The following is a 23,096-nucleotide window of genomic DNA, read 5'->3' as shown; positions in this document are numbered from 1 at the left end:
CAAAAGCACTGAAGTTCTTATGGTATCACGCTAGAAGCACTTCAAAGTCAGAAGACAAGAAGATGCTCTGCACCAAGCTGTTTGAATCTGATTATTTCAAATGTTGTATCTACAAAGATCGGATCAGAAGCAAGTACAAGATGGCAGGCTACGCTGACTGACAAAAGGAACGTTAGAAGCTATTAAAGGCAAAGTCAGTTAAAGCAGGAAAAGCAAGGCTCGAGGTAGTTGACAAAAGAGTGAAACATTAAATGCAATGTTGTACGGATCACGCAACGCATTAAATGCTCCCAACGGTCATCTTCTCAAAACGCCTATAAATAAAAGTTCTGATGAGAAGCTGAATACAACACTTTTGCGCAAAAATACAGATACGCTGTCAAATTCAAAAGCTCTCAAACTTCATCTTCAACCTCACTTCATTACTGTTGTAATATCTTAGTGAGGTTTAAGCTTAGAACTTAAGAAAAATATCACAGTTGTGATTATAGCTTATTAAGAAGCATTGTAATACTCTTGTAAGAATTTGTTTACATTAATTTGTAAAAGGTTCCTAGAGTAATCAAGGTGTGATCAGAATACTCTAGAAGACTTAGAAGGTATCTAAGTGGAAAACCATTGTAATCAAGGTTGATTAGTGGATTAAATCCTCAGGTGAGGTAAATCACTCCAAGGGGGTGGACTGGAGTAGTTTAGTTAACAATGAACCAGGATAAAAATCATTGTGCAAATTGTTTTTATCTTAAGAGTTTTTAAAGATACACTTATTCAACCCCCCCCCTTTCTAAGTGTTTTTCTATCCTTCAATTGGCATCAGAGCGCCGGTTCTAAGGTGCAAGCACTTAACCTTGTTTAGAAAAGATTCAGGAAGAGAAAAACGCTAAGTCAATATGGCTGATGGTACTCCTACTCCTACTACATCTGGCTCTACTGAGCAACAAAATGGAAATGGAAACAATGGCTACACGAGACCACCCGTATTTGATGGTGAAAACTTTGAATATTGGAAAGATAGACTCGAAAGTTACTTTCTTGGATTAGATGGTGACTTATGGGATCTTCTGGTGGATGGTTACAAACATCCTGTGAAAGCTAGTGGAGCAAAGCTCACAAGACAAGAAATGAGTGATGATCAAAAGAAGCAATTCAAAAATAATCACAAGTCTAGAACTATTTTGCTGAATGCTATCTCTCATTCTGAATATGAGAAGATATTTAACAGGGAAACTGCCCATGACATATATGAATCATTGAAAATGACTCATGAAGGAAACACCCAAGTCAAGGAGACCAAAGCTCTTGCCTTGATCCAGAAATACGAAGCTTTCAAGATGGAGGATGAAGAAAACATTGAAACAATGTTCTCAAGATTTCAAACTCTAACTGCTGGATTAAGAGTTCTTGACAAGGGATATACAAAGGCTGATCACGTCAAGAAGATCATCAGAAGCTTGCCAAGAAGATGGGGTCCTATGGTGACTGCATTCAAAATTGCCAAGAACCTGAATGAAGTTTCTCTTGAAGAGTTGATCAATGCTCTGAGGAGTCATGAAATTGAGCTAGATGCTAATGAACCTCAGAAGAAAGGTAAGTCCATTGCGTTAAAATCTAATTATAAAAAATGTACTAACGCATTTTAGGCAGAAGAAGAGGATTCTGAAGAATCAGAGTCAGAAGAAGAAGAAGAAGATGATGATGAACTGTCCATGATCTCCAGAAGGGTAAACCAACTCTGGAAGAGCAAACAAAGGAAGTTCAAGAACTTCAGAAGTTCTAAGAAGCCTGAAAGAGGAGAATCTTCTGGAAGCAGAAGATCTGACAAGAAGAAAGTCACTTGCTTCGAGTGCAATGAGCCAGGTCACTACAAGAATGAGTGTCCAAAGCTTCAGAAGGAGAAGCCCAAGAAGAAGTTTCATAAGAAGAAAGGTCTTATGGCAACTTGGGATGATTCAGATTCATCAGAATCAGAATCAGACTCTGAAGGCGAGCAGGCAAACATTGCGCTGATGGCTACTGTGGATGCTGAATCAGAATCTACATCAGAATCAGAATCTGACTCTGAAGAGGTATTTTCTGATCTATCTATAGAAGAGCTTGCTTCCAGTTTAGCTGAAATTCTTGAAATCAAGGCTAAGCTCAGTATCAAGTACAAAAAGCTGAGAAAGCTCTTTGTATTTGAAACTGAGAAGCTTGTATTAGAAAATTCTGAACTTAAAGAAAAAGTTTTAAAACTATCCAAAGGTGTTGAGTCATCTTCTGGTTCAGAAGAATCTATTCCAAGCTTGAACCATATTCTTAAAGAATATGACTTGAGTTTCAGGAAATTCTTATCTAGAAGTATTGGTAGAAGTCATCTTGCTTCTATGATATATGTTGTTTCTGGAAACAAGAGAGTTGGCATTGGCTATGAGGGTGATACCCCATACAAACTTGAACCTGTAGATGATATAAAAATCACATACAAGCCATTGTATGATCAGTTCAAGTATGGCCACTCCCATGATATTAGGCTCACCTCACATGCCAAAAGCTTTCATGTTACACACACTAAGAAGCATGTGACACAACCTAAAAAATATCATGTTGCTAAACCTAAGGAATATCATGTTGTACCTCCTGTTGTTTATAATGCTAAACCCAAGTTCAATCAGAACTTGAGGAGAACTAACAAGAAAGGACCCAAGAAAATGTGGGTACCTAAGGAAAAGATTATTCCCGTTGCAGATATCCTTGGCTGCAAAGAAGACAAAGGAAAGCATGTCATGGTACCTGGACTCTGGGTGCTCTCGACCCATGACGGGAAGAAGGTCTATGTTCCAAGACCTGGTGCTTAAATCAGCTGGAGAAGTTAAGTTTGGAGGAGATCAGAAGGGCAAGATAATTGGCTCAGGAACCATAAGTACTGGTAACTCTCCTTCTATAATTAATGTTCTTCTGGTAGATGGATTAGCTCATAACTTGTTGTCCATAAGTCAATTAAGTGACAAGGGTTAAATATGCCAGGGGTCCCTATAAATATGCGACCCTGCAATTTTAGTCCCTCTAAAAAATTTCTTCAATAAATGGTCCTCACAAACTTCTCCGTCCCCAACATTGGTCCCTCCCGTTAGTTTCCACTAACGGAGGCTGACGTGGCACGCCACGTGGAAGACAGATTGACAAAAGTCTGAAAACATTTGAAATTGAGGGGGTTTTAAACCTCCTGTAAACTAACAAAAAAAACAAAAATCTTGGTTCTGAACTTTTATCAAACACCTTGCAAACAAGTTCAGAAACAAGATTTTGTGAAACACACTCAATTATGTGAAACTGCAAAGCATATCAGGGAACAACACAGATTCTCCAACTGTGACCACTCTCTTCTCTAACTTCGTTTCTTTCTCTCTCTCTGTTATCTATCTTTAATTTCCTCTGCAAATTGCTTATTATTCCAACCCAAATAACAACCTAATCATCAAGATCGAACAAAAAACATTCCAAACAAACCAAAAACGAACAAGAAAAGACCACAATTATGAGCTAAAAAAAGAGTTATGAGCTAAAATTGTTAGTGGAACTTTGAAATCAAGCAATTATGAGCTAAAAAAAAGAGTTATGGATGTATACAGAACTACTTCACAACGTCGTTTAAGGGGAATCAATATAGTTGTGACTTTGTCCCTAATAATTGATGTATAAACTTGTGAAAGTCAAGAACGATGGCTCAAAGACATTGATACCGAGAGTGAAAGATTTGTCCTTCCAACTAGTGTGAAGTTTCTCCAGGACATTAATTTATATTGACTTTGATGCATAGAATGACTGGTTTGTCCTTTTAATTTGTCTTTAACAATGGTGTGCATTTTCCATTCAAGCATCTATCATTCTTCCAATTATTGATGCTAGTTGTTGTGATACTAGTGCATAATCATCCTCACACATGTGATGCAACAAACACTAATAACCAAACATACTGTCCACCTTCTTCATGTGGGAAACTCTATGGTGATTCGAGGTACGAGTTTTCATGCGAAAACAACATGACAGTGTTAAATCTGTCTTCAGGTAAATACTATGTGAAATCAATCATCTACAGAAACTACACAATCAGATTAGTTGATCCCGGAATTGTAGATGGTGATTGCTCCACCATTCCCCGGTATTTCTTAACCGCAGCCAATCTTGACTACCAGCGTGATCCATATGAAGTCGCGGATGGTCAAACTAATTCTGGGCATGTAATATACTTGAACTGTAGCAAGCCAATGAAGAACGATCCTATTTACGTGGATACATCTTCCTGTTTCAAATGGCATTCCAAAGGCCATGTATATGCTATCGCTGGGGACATCAGCATTGGGAGGTTAAATGTTGGTTGTGACGTGAAACTTGTTGCTATGTCATCAGCTTCTCCTTTTATGCCGTATTCCCAGGATGATACAACAAGCCCTCAAAAATATTTTTCATACGCGGAAATTCATGGAATGCTAAGCTATGGATTTGATCTTTCATGGATTGGACATAACGTTTTGGAACAACGAATTTAGGAAGACGAGCTTGTCCTTTGAATTCATCCATCTTTGAACACAAATTGATAATTCGAAATGGCTAGTTATATAGATTGTTCAAATTGTTCTAACAGTCACACTTTTTCAAATTATTTGGAATCAATTATCTTACACTTTATTTCATTTTAGCCCGAAACCTTGCAAGCAATTCTTCGTGGACACTTACATCACTGAAGCCTAGCAAATTCAGCCAAACATTTGTACCACTCATAAGAGATACTTGCCGTTCTGATGTGTCACCTCCAAAAATGACAAACACTTTTCGATCTCCTTCACAGTGGGGAAATGGCTTATTAGTCTCTAAAGATTTTGATCTTCTTGGAATCTTACCTGATATACTACTGGCTGATATGCTAGCTATGGCGAAAGTTTGCAAGGGATGGGGAGAGACGAAACTATGTGGTCAAATTTGTCTTTTTTTTTGGGTTAATTTAGAGGAGGTTTAAAACCCCCGCAATTTCAAATATTTTTTAGATTTTTGCCAAGCTGTCTTCCACGTGGCGTGCCACGTCAGCCTCCATTAATGAAAACTAACGGGAGGGACCAATTTTGGGACGGAAAAGTTTGTGAGGACTATTAATTGAAGAAAAATTTTAAAAGGACTAAAATTGCAGGGTCGCATATTTATAGGGACTAAAAACGTATTTAACCCTAAGTGACAATAGTTATGACATAATCTTTGATCAAAAGTCTTGTAAGGCTGTAAATCAGAAGGATGGCTCAATCCTATTTACAAGCAAGAGAAAGAACAACATTTACAAGATTGATCTTCAAGATCTTAAGAATCATAAGGTAACTTGTCTTATGTCTGTTAGCGTAGAGCAATGGGTCTGGCACAGAAGACTAGGCCATGCTAGTTTGAGAAAGATTTCTCAGATTAACAAACTAAATCTGGTCAGAGGACTCCCAAATCTGAAATATAAATCAGATGCTTTTTGTGAAGCATGTCAGAAGGGAAAGTTCTCCAAACCTGCATTCAAGTCTAAGAATGTTGTTTCTTCCTCTATGCCGCTAGAACTTCTGCACATTGATCTGTTTGGCCCAGTCAAAATAGCTTCTGTCAGAGGGAAGAAATATGGATTAGTCATCGTAGATGATTATAGTCGCTGGACATGTGTAAAGTTATTGAAACACAAGGATGAGTCTCATTCAGTGTTCTTCGAATTCTACACTCAGATTCAATCTGAGAAAGAGTGTAAAATCATAAAGGTTAGAAGTGATCATGGTGACGAATTTGAGAACAGATTCTTTGAGGAGTACTTCAAAGAAAATGGTATTGCCCATGATTTCTCTTGCCCTAGAATTCCACAGCAAAATGGAGTTGTAGAGCGAAAGAATAGGACTCCACAAGAAATGGCCAGAACCATGATCAATGAAACCAATATGGCTAAGCATTTCTGGGCAGAAGCAATAAACACTGCATGTTATATTCAGAATAGGATCTCTATTAGACCTATTCTTAATAAGACTCCTTATGAATTGTGGAAGAACAGAAAGCCCAACATTTCATATTTTCATCCTTTTTGATGTGTTTGTTTTATTCTGAATACTAAAGATCATCTATGTAAGTTTAATTCTAAGGCACAGAAGTGTTTCCTTCTTGGATATTCTGAACGCTCTAAAGGATACAGAGTATACAATACTTAAACATTGATTGTTGAAGAATCAATCAATATCAGATTTGATGATAAGCTTGGTCTTGAAAAACCAAAGCAGTCTGAGAATTTTGCAGATATAGATATCTCAATTTCAGAAGCTGAAGAACCAAGAAGCAAAGTTTCAGAAGCTGGAGAACCCAGAAGCAAAGGATCAGAAGATCAAGTTGCTGCTTCTTTAGAGAATTTCATAATTTCTGAAGAGCCAACTGTCAGAAGATCTTCTAGACTCACCTCTGCTCACTCAGAAGATGTCATTCTTGGAAAGAAGGATGATCCTATCAAAACAAGATTTTTTCTTAAGAATATTAGTACGGATCCTTGATCAGAATGAGAAGATGAGAAGTTCTAACTCTTTCAGAATCAAAAGTAAAGCAATACAATTGTCACCAACTTTTCCAGAAGGTGAACACGTCTTCACTCTATTTGGACAAGCATGCGTGCAACTGATGAGATGCCGCCCTAGGTAACTGTGCAAATCATTTCAAATTTCACGTTATCCAACCTAACGTCATTCATCATTAAATGCATTTGATTTTTCTTGATTCTGTAACTGTTCATTCTCATAATTTCATTGCATTCTTTTTCAAATCCGTCTCTATATATACTCCCCTCATCATATCATTTTCTCTTTTACGCATTCTTTCTCTCTCCTATTTATGCACTTCTGCAACCTTTTTACCCTATTTTCTTACCCTAAAAGAAAGAAATCTAGAAATCTCTGAAAAGTGCAAATGGCTGCTTCTTCATCCCATATTGCTGAGTCTTCATCTCCTTCTCAACAACATCAACAAGAAGAAGAAGAACTATTCTATCCACCCCTCACTTGCACAATTCCTCGGGAAGATTTAGAGGTTATCTGTGAGCTGTTAGTTGATTTTGATAATCTGGAAGAACATCAGTTTCGTCTCAGAGATAATGTGATCTTTCAAGGATGGTCATCATTATTTCGTGAGTTTTGTGGACCGGTCTATCCTGACTTGGTAAAAGAATTCTGGGTTAACGCTTTCGTCATTCCTAAAGCAATAGTCTCTTTTGTTCATGGAAGATTCTTCTCAATCACTGAAGACACATTGCGTATGCTGTTTAATTTGAAAGAGCCTGTTGGTGATTTTGAACTCTCTCGAAGGGCAAATTGGAATCATGTTCTTGCTAAACTATATCCAGATGTGACGAAAACAAAAGATGTCAAGGATCTGAAGGACATCTACAAAGTGTGGACAAAGATTCTTCTTGGTTGTTTCTATCACAGGAAAGCAACCCATTCTCCAAACTTTGTCAACAGAGACCAACAATACATCTTGTACTGCATTGGTACTCAGAAGAAGGTTGATGTTGTATATATCATTTTCAATCATATGTGGACTGCTGTAAGAGATACTCGAGATGAGAATAGAACCAAGAAAGGTAATATTATTCCTTTTGGAAGAATCATTACAAATCTTCTGGTTCAAACCAAGATGGTTGAAAGACTGGAAACTGCTGGAGTTGTCAAGGACCTTGTTACTGTCACTGGAAGTATCTTAAATGCCAATACCTTGAGAAAGATGAATTTTATTAAGGTTATTGAACATGTTCCCCAACCTATTCCAGGCGTCAAAAACAGAAGAGGACCTGTGCTAGCTGAGTTTGAAACGTTCTTTTCAAATGAACAACCTGATATTAAAGTTCATTATCTGAACGTTGTCAAGAAAGGTAGTACTATAGATGCTCCGGCTGGGATCAGTCGTCAGAAAGCCTCAACTTCCAAGCCTGTAGCTTCAGAAGGTGTTTCAAAAGCTGCTCCAGAATTTGTTGCCAACAAAGAAAGAAGGACAAAGCGAAAGCATGATCTTCCTTCTGTCAATAAGGAAAAAGACAATCAAGAAGAAGCTGCTGCAGAAGTTGACGAAAACGTTGTTGTTGAAATTGAGAATATACAACAAGAAGATGCTGAGAAAAAGAAGAAAAAGAAGAAGTCAAAGAAAGAGAAGAAAGAAGATGTTGAGAATAATGCTGAGAAGGAAGTAGAGAAGAAGAAGAAAGATAAGAAGAAGAAAAAGAAAACTGTTGAAGTTGAAAAGAGGTCAGAAGAAGAAATGATTCAAGAAAAAGTGAATAAGGAAGAAGAAGAGAAGGAAGCTGCCAGAAAGAGAGAACTTGCTCTAGAAAAGATAAAGGCTGTTTATGAGAAGAAGAAGCGAAAGGCTATGGAAGATGTCTCTGAGAGGCCTCAGAAGAAGAGCTCTTCAGGTATTCATGTTTCTGAACCTAACTCTGTTTTTGTTTTAAATTCAGAATCTGTACCAATAGAAGTTCCTCAACCTTCTCAACCAGAAAATCAACCACAAACAGCCCCTGTTGAACCACCTCATATTACCAAAGTTCTCACCCCTCCTTCTTCACCCATAACCAATACTACTTCTGACCATCCCATTGATACACTCGTTCTAGATATTCAACCCCTTCAAACTCTCTTTCCCCCTCAAACAAATATCTCCATTTCTCAACCTCCTCCTCATGCAAACCATTCCCCTATTGATAACCCAGTTACAAACAATTCTCCTGAATCAGAATCTAAAAGTACTGGTTCTTTGGCTCAATTGTTTCGTGACTGCAATTTCACTCCTAAACCCCGTCCTGAACCTGAGCTTGTGGTGTTAGACGCTGAGTCAGAAGAAGTAGAATCACATCTCTCTCTTGATAGAGAACCTCAACCCTACTTCTTTCTGAACCCAGATTCTGCTGTCACCAAACTCAAATCCCGCCGGGAATTTTATGTTGGTGTACGTTTTGAAACGTTAAAACTAAAAATGGAGACAGGTTTAGAGACATTGAAGGCAGCACATCATGCTAGGATGGATGATGTTGAATTGATAAATCTCTGGAGGATTTTCAGAAGAAAGATGCACTCTGAGTTTCTGAAGCTTTAGAAGGCGTGTGAAGCAGAAGCTCCATGTCATCTTGGATTTCTAAGATCCTATGAAGAATTCTGAGTCAGTCATCTCAAGGGCAGGTATTGTCTTGAAGAAAAAGATTTTCTTGATGAGCTTGCAGAAGATGTGTCTGACCAAGCGCCTTGTCTTGCCATGGTCGTGTGGAAGCCCCCATATTCTGTTCTGACTGGAGATTTTCAGTCGTTATTCAACTGGCTAAGGGAGAATCCCTCTAAGAAAGCACCAGATATGGTATATCCAACTGTTGAATATCCATCAGAAGTTGCTGCTCCTGCACCTCCAAGGAATCTGGCTGAGATTCTTCAGGCTCTTGAGAATGAAGATTCTGATCTTCCTGTTCTAGATTATGCTGAAGATGCTTCTATGTCAGAAGCTGATGCTGAGAAGCAAAGTGCTGAGAATCATCCTACTGAGAAACTTCCTGTTCAGGAAAATCAAGATGATGTTCTCATGTTAGATGCTGTTGTTGAGCATGCTATTCCTCTGAATGATGGCTGTGAAGCTTCTTCTGTTGAACCTTCTCTTCTGGTGAACACCATGAAGGATCTTCAAAAGAATCAAGATGCTCTAGCTTCTCGTTTGGATAAGCATGAAGATACTCACAATGAGTTCCGCTCATTCATGAAGATGCAGACTGAAAGCACTTATGAGATTCAAAACCTTCTGGCCAAGATAGTTTCTAAGCTAGGCTAGTCGTAGTCCTTTGGTCTTAGTTGTTTCTTGTTTCTTGCATCTGTTTCTTGCATCTGCTTCTCTCCTTCTGTATCTTCTGATATGTTTTGATGAATCAATGAAACATTATCTTCTCTCATATTGGGTGTTTTTCATCTGAATCTTTTAAATGCTTTTTGATGTTATGACAAAAAGGGGGAGAAAACGTGATAATTGATTTGATTTATTATATTAGTTGCTGGGAGTAAGTCTCAACATTCCTAACAATATTTGCAAGTTCTATGTCTTTGAGATTTTTGCAGGATTGAAGATATTCTGAAAAAGCTCAACATGAGAAGCAAATACATGGGAAAAGCAATTCTAAAGAAACATGTTCTTGGAATTGAAGCAAGCTTAGTGTTGTGATGCTTCAAGATCAGAAGCAAGAAGGAAGAATGTCTGAAACATGTTCTTGGAATTGAAGCAAGCTTAGTGATGTGACGCTTCAAGATCAGAAGCAAGAAGGAAGAATGTCTGATATTCTCGTGGCAGAATATGCTTTAACACATTCTTATCCCTTATATGTTCTGATACATATTTCTTTTAAGAACTTATCAAAGTGTGCTCTGATATTGTTTAGCACTGCTCTGATATATGTTCTTTCGTAAAAGAATGTTCTGTTTCATTCATGCTCTGACTTTTGTCGTCTAGTTTGTTCTGAAACATTTCAGGATGTAAAGATGCTCTGATGATGCTCTAGTACATTCAATAATGTTCTGATACAATCAAGCATGCAATGATTCAAGTAGAAATTCAAAGCTCTGAAGCTGTCCTATGGAAGCAAGAAGCAGAAGCTCTGAATGTTCTGAAGTTCTAGGCAAATGTGAACGTCTCGACTGAAATGGAAAATACTTAGGGAAGTATTTTAGTTATAAATTCTTCCAGTATTTATTTCAGGAGGAGATTGTTAATCTCAGGGGGAGACATATTCACACACTATGTTTATATGCTGATGCTATAACTGTGTAATTGTCTTTGGTCATCTGATATTGTGATTGCAAATTCATATCAATTATATATGTTTTTGTCATCATAAAAAAGGGGGAGATTGTTAGAACAAGAATTGTTCTGATCAATATTCTTAGTTTTGATGATAACAATGTATATGAATATTGTATAAGACAATATGGTACTCTAATCCTATGCATTTTCCATTTCAGGAAATATATAAAGAGTATGCACAATTCAGCGCTAAGAAGCACTGACTCAGAAGGTTCAGTATGCAACGTCAGAACATGCTCTCGCAAGACATCGGAAGATGGTCAAGCAGAATCAGAACATGGTCTATTGAAGCATCAGAAGAACTTGAGATCAGAAGCAGAAGCACTGAAGTTCTTAAGGTATCACGCTAGAAGCACTTCAAAGTCAGAAGACAAGAAGATGCTCTGCACCAAGCTGTTTGACTCTGATTATTTCAAACGTTGTATCTACAAAGATCAGATCAGAAGCAAGTACAAGATGGCAGGCTACGCTGACTGACAAAAGGAACGTTAGAAGCTATTAAAGGCAAAGTCAGTTAAAGCAGGAAAAGCAAGGCTTGAGGTAGTTGACAAAAGAGTGAAACATTAAATGCAATGCTATACGGATCACGCAACGCATTAAATGTTCCCAACGGTCATCTTCTCAAAACGCCTATAAATAGAAGTTCTGATGAAAAGCTGAATACAACATTCTTGCGCAAAAATACAGATACGCTGTCAAATTCAAAAGCTCTCAAACTTCATCTTCAACCTCACTTCATTACTGTTGTAATATCTTAGTGATATTTAAGCTTAGAACTTAAGAGAAATATCACAGTTGTGATTATAGCTTATTAAGAAGAATTGTAATACTCTTGTAAGAATTTGTTTACATTAATTTGTAAAAGGTTCCTAGAGTAATCAAGGTGTGATCAGAATACTCTAGAAGACTTAGAAGGTATCTAAGTGTAAAACCATGGTAATCAAGGTTGATTAGTGGATTAAATCCTCAGATGAGGTAAATCACTCCAAGGGGTGGACTGGAGTAGTTTAGTTAACAACGAACCAGGATAAAAATCATTGTGCAAATTGTTTTTATCTTAAGAGTTTTTAAAGATACATTTATTCAAACCCCCCATTTCTAAGTGTTTTTCTATCCTTCAGAAAGAAGGCAAAGCAAGCATAAAAACAGAAAAAAAAAACATTCTGCCTCAGTGGAAATCGATTTACCTCTGTAGGAAATCGATTTCCTGAGTGCAGATTTCAAATCTGGCGCAAAACATAGTGTGGAAATCGATTTCCCTCTGTAGGAAATCGATCTCCTACGCACAGTTTTCAAAAAAACAGCATTATGAAGCATGAAACCTTGTTCAAGCAAATCAACAAATACCTTATGATCTCATATATCAATGTGCACGAATTTTCCATTAAATCTTCACCAAATGTCACCAATATAGCATCAAAGATGCATCACACACAAGCACAAAAGAATCACATTGTAAGAGATGAAAAAGAATGGAGAAATTTACCAATTCTTGAACAAAACTTAGATCCACTTCAAGAACAACCAACACAAATCTTGATCTCTCAACAATTGAAGAAAAAAGTGAGATGGATGATGGTTTATCTCAAAGTTAGTGAGGTTCAAGATGTAACTCACTAACTTTATGAAAGAAGAGAGAGCTTTAGGTGAATTTGGTAGGGATGAGGAGAGAAATTGCAAGAGTTTATTTGGCTCTTCAAGCTTGTAAAATGAAGAGGTGGAGGCCTCTATTTATAGAATTGGAGAGAGAGGTGTGGGCAATTTGGTAATTATGCAATTGGTAATTAATTTGTGTTTAATTTGGTAAAGTGGGGTTAAAGTGAGATTAATGAAGGAAATTAATTTGTGGTGAGGTGGAATATTGGTAAATGGTAAAGAATAATCAATAAAAATGTGTTTGGTGCCAAAATAATGTCATGCTTCCCTCTTTTTTTTTTTTAAATTTCGTTTCAGGAAATCGATTTCCCATATGGGTAAATCGATTTCCACAACCAAATTTTCAAAAATTTGTTTTCTTGCACTGTTTTGATTTTTGCCCGATATTTTACCTGTAAAATATAAACAAAAGAGACAAAATACATATTTTTGGATTTTGGTTAGTATAAAACAAATAAAAACTAGAAGTGCTTGAAGATTCCCCTCAGAGACAATCATAGTATCAAGAATAGAACTTCACAATGGTGCTCTTGATTGATGCAATTGATGTATGATCTTAGGGTCAAAAATTGGGGTATGACAGGGTGTTATACTAATAAAGCCTTTTTACAAATTAGAATCTTTTTTCACAAAAGTAAGGAAATTGGGAGAAAGGAAAAAGGAACGTGAAAAGCAGAGCAGAAGAGACGAGAGATTGGGAAGCTGATACGTGAAGAGGAATTGTAGAGGGAGAGACCTATCAAGAATTTCGACTAAGGTAAGGGGGACTTTCCGGTTAGCATCTATTATCGCTGTCATACCCCAAAATTTGCCCATTATATTTCAATATAGTTGGACTCAGATAGTTTCCACAGGCTCATGCAATCTCTGACTGAAAGCATGATCATTCTCCTCATAAGCAATAAAGACCAAAACTAGGGTTTGGATTCTCTCAAGGTTAAATCAAATTCTAAGATTGCAAATGGGCTCCATGGCCTCTCATATGCCTCAAAGGACCCTCATGCCAAATTTCAAGCCTTGATTCACAAGATTGCTCATTCAATTGCTCAAATGATCAACAATCGACTAGTTTGACCTAAAAGTCAACTATGGTCAAAACACAGTCAAAACTCCTGATTTTTGGGCAAAATCAACATTTTTATGTTATATTCATCATTTGATCAAGGTTTGATCATGATTCATCAGGAAAAGGTCCAAAATCATCAAAAGAGAAAGTTTCTAAATTAGGTTTTTAAAGAAGAAAGTCAACCCAACTTTGACCAGCCATAACTCTCACATGGTTCATCAGAAATTGCCCAACCAAAGCCTGTTCTCAAGGAAATTTCATTATCTACAACTTTGATGTTGGGTCCAAAGTCAAGAAATGCACCAGTTGAAAGATACAAGCTAATACATTATAGGTCCTTTTGAAAGTCAACAAAAAGACACTTTTTCTCAAAGGATGGTAAACGAACATGGTAAACTCAATGAAGGTGAAACCAAAAGGATCTTTTAGAGGACATTTTGAGCTTTCCAAAAAGTATAATAACACCTTCATATGATTAAAAATGAGGGAGATATGCTTGGTACAAGTTGGTCGATTTTCAAGAAAAACATGAAAACCTAAATGGCAAAAATCAAACTTTTAAGTAATGGGCCATATGTTTTGGATTAGCCACGTGATTTTAAGACCATTCAAGGCCCAAGGATCATTTGATAAGTATTTTTTGATTTTTATTATATTTATTTTGATTTTATTTATTTAAAATCAATATAAATCAAATAAAATCAAAATAAATCAAAATCAAATCACACAAAAAACTTCCATTTATAAAATCATGTCCAAATGCATCCAACCAAGGCAAATTACACGTGAAAAAAAGTTGTTGAAAAAAGAAAGTTTTCATACATATTCAAAACAAAATATTCTCTCAATCAAATCTCAAGCTCTCTCTCTAATTTCTTGACCTAATCTACCTCATATATATACTTCATGATGCAGCCTCCAAGAGACACGAAACCCTAGCCACCACAAGTGTTCCAAGTTTGCAAAAATCTCAAGAAACTCAAAAAATCTCGTATCCATAGTTGCAGCAGCTTTCAAGAGAAAACAACCATCCAATTATCTTCCTGAGGTAAATGAGAGTGAGTGTTGGTTAATGCATGACTCCATGATACGTACATACTCTTATCTCACATGTCATATTTTTACATGATTTTTGTTTTTTTGTTTATCTCACATCACGCTCTTTTAATGTAATATGATGGTTTTTATGATATCATGGCATGGTTGAGAGAATAACTGAACCCTTAGATCGAAGTTTCCATGCGCGTATGAACATTCACCGCTAGGGCTCAAACGAATGAGCTTTTCGTTTTCACACTTGCAGGGGTTTTCTATAAAAAACGGACATCATATTCTAGCTCAAGAGGGATTTTTAAGTAGATCTGGGCACTCAGGTTATTTTGCTAACATCGTTTTGTTGAGTTTTGAAATTTTGTAGAACAGGAAGGAAAATCCGCAGGTAATTCCATGGCTGATGTCGCAGGAAAATCTGCAGGGCTAGAGGAAGGAGATGATGACGTGGGAGAGTGGATTGTTTGACTACACGTGCGAGCGGCTGGTTCGCCGGTCAACATGTCAAAGCAGCCCCTCTTCTCTCATTGGTCCAGCTGCGCCATTGGGTCCCACGCGTGCAAAAATATAAATGGACTCAGGGCTTATATTACTCTTTGACTTGCGTGCACGATGCACCTCACGCCCAGACCGTCAGATATCTCTAGTAGTTGATCCAACCGCCCTGATGACGCGATACCATCGTAGACTCTCAGAAACATGTCGCACTGGATCGAACCCGGTTTTTTTTCAATTTTTTTTTGCTTTTCTTTATATGAGCATTTCTTTTCTTCTTTTTTTAGTTTTTCTCTTTCTTTTTTATTAAAACAAAAAACAATAATAAAATAATTAGTTAGGACTTAATTTTAGTTATTAGAATTAATATTTATTAATTTAGTTAATTAATTTGGACAATTAATTTTTTATTAATCCTTATTTTTATTAATAATTAAAATTAGTTTATTTAATCTGGTTATTTATCTAGGGTAATTAATTTAAATAAACAATAAAAATTAGGTTATTTAGTTAACTTGTTTTTTTTTTTATAAAAAAAAAAACTGATTTTCAAACTTTCTTCTCCTCATCTCCGATTCTCGACTTTCCGGTCATGTTTTTATTTATTATTTGCTGAAGGGGTGCAATGATTTTTATTAGCTTTATTTTCCGCATTAGTTTTTTTTTTATTATGTATCTGCTAAGGGATGTAATAGTTTAATTTAGGTTTTTATTCTTTTCGCACGTCCCCGATTTTATTGTAATCCCCCTCCCCGAAGCCCTGTAATAGCTAGGACTCTCTTATTTTTTCTGCTTTTTATTTTCTGTACTATATACCTGCATGAGTTAGTAAACTAGGGCGTGGAAAGAAATTTAATCTCAATCGTAGATCACTAACTAAAAGATAAAAATACTCGAATTCAACACACATGCTTGGTGCACACACTCACCCTTAAGGTACGTCTCTCTTGGTTGCCTTCGAATATAAGGTCGCGTCCCTCGAATGTGGAGGTATCTACTAGCAAAAGTCCCAACGGTTAAGAAATCATCGTAAAGATCATAAGTCCCTCGATGACCCTCAAAGTTGCCTACGAAAATATATGATCTAGTCCCTCAAATGGTTGCCTACGAAACGATGACTGTCCCTTCGAATATTGCTAAAGGTACCTCTACTTGCTTCATTCAAACGACCTCGATGACCCTTCGATGACCCACACGTCCAATATAAACAAGGACTACCTACTTCTATATAGTATGGATAGTCCTAGGAATTTTAAAAAGCATAGAAAAAGACCAACTATTTAGGGTAGTGCTCTTAATATACCTAGCTCAATTAAAAAAAACATCTTTTCAATATTCTTTCAAAAAACTAAGGCTACGCATTTACGCTAAAGTCCTTATGTCCCTTTTCAATTCAAAACAAACATGAGCTAAGCAAATTAAGAGCCCGTAGATAACTACGGATGAAAAGGGTGCTTGCACCTTCCCTTTTCATAACTTACCCCCCGAGCCCGTTTTCTTTTTAAAAGGTCTTTTTTTGTACTTTTTACCTTTCCAAAAATTGGACAAAATAAAAGTCGGTGGCGACTCATGCTTACCGCAACATTGTTGCTTATAAAAATAAAAGTCAGTTCACCGAGTTACAGAACTGGAGACTCTGCTAGGGACTATTATAAAAAAAGAGGGGTTTACCTTAGGGTTTAGTTCATCACAAATGTTTTTAATTGTTTGTTTGTGTGTTTTATTTTTAAGGTTTTTGTTTGGGATTGTTTCTGAGTGAAAGATTCTAACCCGAATCTCGAGATACCTTAGGTATGTGGCAATAGACCAAGGAGACTATATGACATGTATCGTTATGGTTGATCTGGTGGCCACCGTTAGTGCGACACTTTGGTTTGTCCTGATGGCCCTTGAAAGTGATCGAGGAGACATTTGGCTACCGCGTGGTGTCATTAAGCACTAATTCGCCCTTAGAACCTTAGTGAACTTGACTTTGGCCTATAGGAAGTAGCGAGATGGATGGCTTTGGATTCTTGACTGAAGCCGGTTGATACTCGATGCTACACTCATTGAGATTGGACTCTAGGGATGTTTTTGGCTGGCCGATTGAGTGCCATGTTGAGATAATGCCCGCGAGAAAGATCAGGGATATGAGCACCATAGAACCCGGTTACTCTTTTAGGACAGGTTGAACCAACTAAACTCAAGAAGGGAGGGTATGCACCTATGGACTTCATGCTGGCCCTTAAACCTAAGGACTTTGTGTGACTTGTTTGTGTTTGTTATCTACTTGACATCATAACATCATTACATCATAACATCATGGCATATCATCTCCACTAATGATTTCAAGGACCAATAAATTTATCTTTGTTCTGTTTTGTAGGACATGGCTTTCGCTACTAGGGATTATATACGGATCAATTTCATGGGGATACCTTCCGAGCTTAAGGATTTGGTTTCAAAGATTCCTGGAGATTCTCAATTCACGGAAAGACACGGGTATCTACTTCAGCTGGTCACCTCTAAGTTTGAAGAAGACATGATGAGAGTCTTGGTCCAGTTCTTCGATCCTGAACATCATTGCTTCACCTTCCCAGATTATCAGTTGGTACCTACCATAGAAGAGTTCTCAGATCTACTTGGTATACATGTCCCTGATCAGCTGCCCTTCACCGGTTTGGAAGACACCCCAAAACCCGAGACGATTGCTGCTGCTTTACACTTGAAGAGATCGGACATTACTTCCAATTGGGAAACAAAGAATGGAGTCAAAGGTCTCTCGGCCAAATTCTTATTTGGGAAAGCTCAATCATTCTGGGAGGCCATGAGTTACCATGCCTTTGAAGATATACTAGCTTTATTAATTTACAGTTTGGTGTTGTTTTCTAATCCCGATCAATTCATTGATGTGCACGCCATTAAGATCTTTCTGACTCACAATCCGGTACCTACTTTACTCGGAGATATCCCACACTCTCTTCACACCCGTACTAGCAAAAAGCGAGGAACCCTCATGTGTTGCACACCTCTACTAGCCAGGTGGTTTATTTCGCACCTTCCCCGTTCAGTGTTAAGGAATGATCAAAAGATGCAATGGTCGCGAAGGATTATGTCACTCTCTCATTCAGATATCCGCTGGCACATCATATCTCAGGAGTACGTCACTATTATTGACCATTGTGGGAAATTCCCTAATGTGCCACTCCTTGGCATTAGAGGGGGAATAACTTACAATCCTTCATTAGCTCTACGTCAATTTGGTTATGCTCGCAGGGATGGTCCTCATAACATGATTAATAAAGGGGTTGTCTTCAACTACGAAGAAGATGTTAAAAACCAACGTCAGGAGTTCATACGCGCTTGGAATAAAGTATACAAGGTTGATAGCAAAAGCTGGGCTCAAAAGAACTCCATTCCTTTAGAGTCTTATCTCAGATAGGTGCGTACTCGTGCTCAGCGCTTCGTCAAGCCATATCCATATGTCAGACCTGTGATTGTGGAACCGGAGTACGAAGAAAGGGTCCCTCAGGTTATTCCTCATCCAGACGTGCCTACCGATCTTGAGGAGCTGAATAGATCTTGGATCCAGTTGAAGGAAGAAAGGGACACCTTTGAAGCTCAATTTCGCGCTAAAGAGAAGAAAGTATTAGAGCTCACAAAGCAACTTCTGGACGAGCAAAGCATCAACACATTCCTTGGTGCAAAGCGAAAGCGTCCATGGGAGACTTGAAGACCTTCTTTTTTATGCTTTTATTTTTGCTATTCCAATTTCTTTCTTTGTAAAGCCAAAAAATGGCAAATAGTTTTATGTTTTTTTAACGTTATTAATGAAAGTTTCTTTCTTGTTTGGTTTAAACAAATTTAAATTTCAAGGTCCTTGAAAACATTGCATAAACATGACCATATCATTTCATAACATTGCATAACAGGTTTCTATGAACAGGATACTCATCTTCTCGCTATTTATTTCAGCTAAGAAAATGAATCCTCTCGAGCAATCAGTCAAGGATCTGCAAGCACAAAACGCTGAATTCCAAGCCCTAATCTTGAATTTGTCCAAAGGGCAAGAAGAGCTGAAGACCCTTCTTACTAAGAAGGAGAAGAAGACCAAGAAACCCGTGGGTGTTTTCAACATGGGAAGGAGTTTCCGAGGCCCTCTCAAAAAGGCCAAAGAAGTCGAGATCCCAGAAGAGACTGAGCAAGATGACGGTGATAGTGGCAAGACCGATCAAAAGAGCAATAATGGTTCTGTGAAGCAAGACGAAGAAGAGGAAGAGTACTACTATGAGGAAGAGTATCCGGAGGATAAGTACATACAATTGGAGGAACGAATGAAGGCTGTGGAAATCCAAAAGGTACCAGGGCTGGACTTTGAGGAACTAGGGCTCATCTCAGGAGTCGTGATCCCTCCAAAGTTCAAGACTCCGACCTTTGCAAAATATGACGGAGTCTCTTGTCCCAAAATGCACCTAAAATCATATGTGAGGAAGATCCAACCTCACACCGGTGACAAGAAGCTGTGGATTCACTTGTTCCAAGAGAGTTTGTCTGGAACTCAACTTGAATGGTACTATCAGCTGGAGGGTATCAATATCCTTACATGGGAAGACTTGGCTGTTGCTTTCTATAAGCAATACCAATATAATGCTGATCTCGCACCGACTCGTACACAACTGCAGAGCATGTCCATGGGTCCGAGAGAAAGTTTTAAGGAGTATGCGCAGAAGTGAAGGGATTTGGCTGGCAGAGTTCAACCTCCTCTGGCTGACAAAGAGCTAGTAGATATATTCATGGGTACATTGACTGGTCCATTTTATAGTTATTTGCTGGGAAGCTCATCCGCTGGTTTTACTGATTTAATATTGACTGGAGAACGTGTCGAAAGTGGCATTCGAAGCGGGAAAATTCAGATGGCAACTTCTTCTGGTGTTACAAAGAAGCCCTATAGTGGAATAACTGAAGCTAATGCTGTGCACGGCCAGAAGTTTCGCAATAAAAACGATAATAGCCAATATGTTGGAGCCGTCCTAATCTCTACACCAACACCTCGACCAAATCAACAGTAGGGATACCAGTATAGACAAGATGCGCCCAAAAGGAATTTCACTAAAATCAACATGCCACTATCCCAAGCATTACAATACCTATTAAAGGCGCGTTTGATCACTGTGAGGGACCCTCCAAGACCACTAATACTACTGCTCCTGGTTATAACCCCAAATGCGAAGTGTGCGTACCATTCTGATAGTCCGGGACATGACACAAGTATTTGCTGGACTCTGAAAAATAAGATTCAAGACATGATAGATGCTGGAGAAATTGAGTTAGATCCTCCAGAAACTCCCAATGTTATCACTGCTCCTATGCCGAAGCATGACAAAGCAGTCAATGCTGTTGACCAGGATTCTTATGTTACTAATGTGATGAGCCTGACTACTCCTCTCCCTGTTATCAAGAAGAAGTTGTTGCAATCCGGTTTATTTTCGGGTTGTGTTGAAGACTGTTACTACTGCTCGTCTCAGTCAAATGGTTGTGTAAGGTTGAAGACTGGCGTTCAACGCTTGATGGATAATCAAACGATCTTGTTTGAAAGAATGCCTTATGCGGAAAACTTGTGTGAAGATCTAGCTCAAAAATTGAAATTCGAAGACGTGTCCGTGATCTCTAAGACTCATGTGAGAATTCCTACCAAGGGCCCCGTAAGGATCACCGCTGAGCCCAAGGTAGCTCCCTTGATCATTACCAAGCCTGGTCCAATCCCGTACTCCTCTGACAAGGCTGTCCAATAGAGCTATGGCAATGATGTGTACATCCATGGTGTGAGACAAGAAGCTTTGAATAATGAGCCTGTCAAAGTTCCCAGTCCCGACGTTGACAATATTGTAGGGACTAGTAGGGTTACAAGAAGCGGAAGGATTTTCTCCTTGGAAATCTCTCCAGATGCCAATACCTCGACCCAAATTCCTGTTTCTGATTCAACTGCTGATGTGCGAGGAAAGGGACCATTGCTGAAATCAGTTCAGACACCAATTGAAGCTACTAGTGAAGAAGTCTCCCAGAAAGAAATGGATGAAATTCTGAAGATCATCCGGAAAAGTGATTATGATGTGATTGAACAGTTGGGGCACACTTACTCCAAGATATCCAAGCTATCATTGTTAACTTGTTCTGAGGCTCATGCCAAGGCTCTGATGAAATTTCTGAAAGCAGCGCACGTGCCACAAGAGATTTCTGTTAATCAATTCGAGAACTATGTTGCAAGCTTGACAACCGACAACTACCTGGGGTTTTCTGATGCTGATTTGACTCCCGCTGGAAAAAATCATAACAAGGCCTTGCACATCTCCATTGAGTGTAGGGGCACTACTCTGTCTCATGTGCTAGTGGATAACGGTTCCTCGTTGAATGTGTTGCCTAAAATTGTGTTGGATAGACTTGATTATGAAGGGATGGTACTAAAACCCATTGATGTGGTGGTGAAGGCTTTCGATGGGTCGAAGAGTACGGTCTATGGAGAGGTTGAGCTCCCGATCAGAGTGGGTTCTCAGACTTTCAATTCCTTGTTCTATGTGATGGATATTCATCCCGCTTATTCCTGCTTGCTTGGGCGCCCGTGGATACATGGGGAAAGTGCTGTGATATCTACTTTGCATCAGAAGCTAAAATACCCTGCAAATGGCAAGATCGTCACTGTGCATGGGGAAGAAGAGTATGTGGTTAGCTATGTGAATGAGTACAAATATGTCGAAGTGAACGGCGAATTCATTGAGACTCCTTGCCAGACGTTTGAATTGGTTCCTCAGGTTGTATCTGCTGCCAAACACACTCCCACTGTTCCTAAAGTTACCCGGATCCCTCCGACAATGGCTTCTCTGAAGGATGCTAAGGCTGTGGTTGAAGAAGGTGGTTGTACTGTTTGGGGCCAACTCATTGATGTCCCCTATAAATTTGACAAGCTTGGTCTAGGTTGTACTACTGGAACTCAAAAAAGTAATCATCACACCCGTTCTGGAGGATTGATGTCTCACTTCATCAGCAAGGGAGTCAATGCTTTAGAAGATGGTGAGAGTAACTAATCTGGAAAAGTGGGTCTTTCCTACACCTGACCATGGGCTGAACAACTGGAAGACCGAAGATGTTATCTCTATCTCCTTCAACCAGGAGTAATTGCAATTTTCCTGTTTTTATTGTTTTTCTTTTCCAAGTTTTGGTTATGTAATTCAAACAATAAACTTTAAAACCATGTGCCTTGCCCGGGGCACAGCGGTCCATTTGTTAGGGCTTGTCATTTCATAATCATATTTTCATTCAAATAAATCATTGGATGTTTCACATTCAAATATTATGCTCTATGTTTTTGCCTTTTATATTATTAAATAGCTATGTGTTCTTACGCACACCCACATAATACACTGCAAATTCACATCCACTCTGGATCCCATTGATAACGACTCTGCTACTGCCAATTATGACTTTGATAATCCGATCTACCAAGCTGAGGATGAAGGCGAGGAAGATTTTGAAATGCCTAGAGAACTTGCCAGACTGTTAGAGCAAGAAGAAAAGACTATACAGCCACACGAAGAGCCGATTGAAATTGTGAATCTTGGTACTAACGAAGGAAAGAAAGAAGTCAGGGTAGGCGCTGGGTTGGAAGACAGTGTCAAACGGAGACTGATTCAGATGCTACGCGATTATGTTGAGATTTTTGCTTGGTCTTACGAAGATATGCCCGGTCTTGATACTGATATTGTGGTGCACCGCCTACCAATCAAGGAAGATAGTCCTCCGATCAAGCAGAAACTATGAAGAAGTAGACCTGATATGGCCAAGAAGATTAAAGATGAAGTTGAGAAATAGTTTAATGCTGGATTTCTGAAGGTAGTGAGTTATCCACCATGGATCGCCAACATTGTGCCGGTACCTAGGAAAGATGGGAAAGTCAAAATGTGTGTTGACTATAGAGATCTGAATCGAGCAAGCCCAAAAGATGATT

The 23,096-nt window shown here is 38.4% G+C and overlaps 2 protein-coding genes across 2 annotated transcripts; both read left to right on the top strand.

The window, feature by feature from the left end:
• Positions 1-3,878: 3,878 nt before the first annotated feature.
• On the top strand, positions 3,879-4,526 carry LOC131648852 (uncharacterized). Its single transcript, XM_058918581.1, has one exon. It carries the CDS (start codon positions 3,879-3,881, stop codon positions 4,524-4,526), a length of 648 nt encoding a protein of 215 aa, XP_058774564.1.
• A 15,937-nt stretch (positions 4,527-20,463) lies between these two features.
• Positions 20,464-22,176, top strand: LOC131648851 (uncharacterized). The gene is made up of 2 exons (XM_058918580.1): positions 20,464-20,799; positions 20,890-22,176. The coding sequence occupies exons 1-2, from the start codon at positions 20,464-20,466 to the stop codon at positions 22,174-22,176; spliced, it is 1,623 nt and encodes a 540-aa protein (XP_058774563.1).
• Positions 22,177-23,096: the final 920 nt, after the last annotated feature.

Source organism: Vicia villosa, linkage group LG2, assembly GCF_029867415.1.
Source record: "Vicia villosa cultivar HV-30 ecotype Madison, WI linkage group LG2, Vvil1.0, whole genome shotgun sequence".
Classification (NCBI taxonomy): domain Eukaryota; kingdom Viridiplantae; phylum Streptophyta; class Magnoliopsida; order Fabales; family Fabaceae; genus Vicia; species Vicia villosa.
This window is presented reverse-complemented; position numbering and strand designations above follow the sequence as displayed.

Coding starts and splice junctions, on each gene's coding strand:
- LOC131648852 (XM_058918581.1), top strand. CDS start 3,879: ATGCTAGTTGTTGTGATACTAGTGCATAATCATCCTCACACATGTGAT.
- LOC131648851 (XM_058918580.1), top strand. CDS start 20,464: ATGCCGAAGCATGACAAAGCAGTCAATGCTGTTGACCAGGATTCTTAT. Junction 20,800..20,889: donor GAATTCCTACCAAGGGCCCC/GTAAGGATCACC, acceptor GCTGTCCAATAG/AGCTATGGCAATGATGTGTA.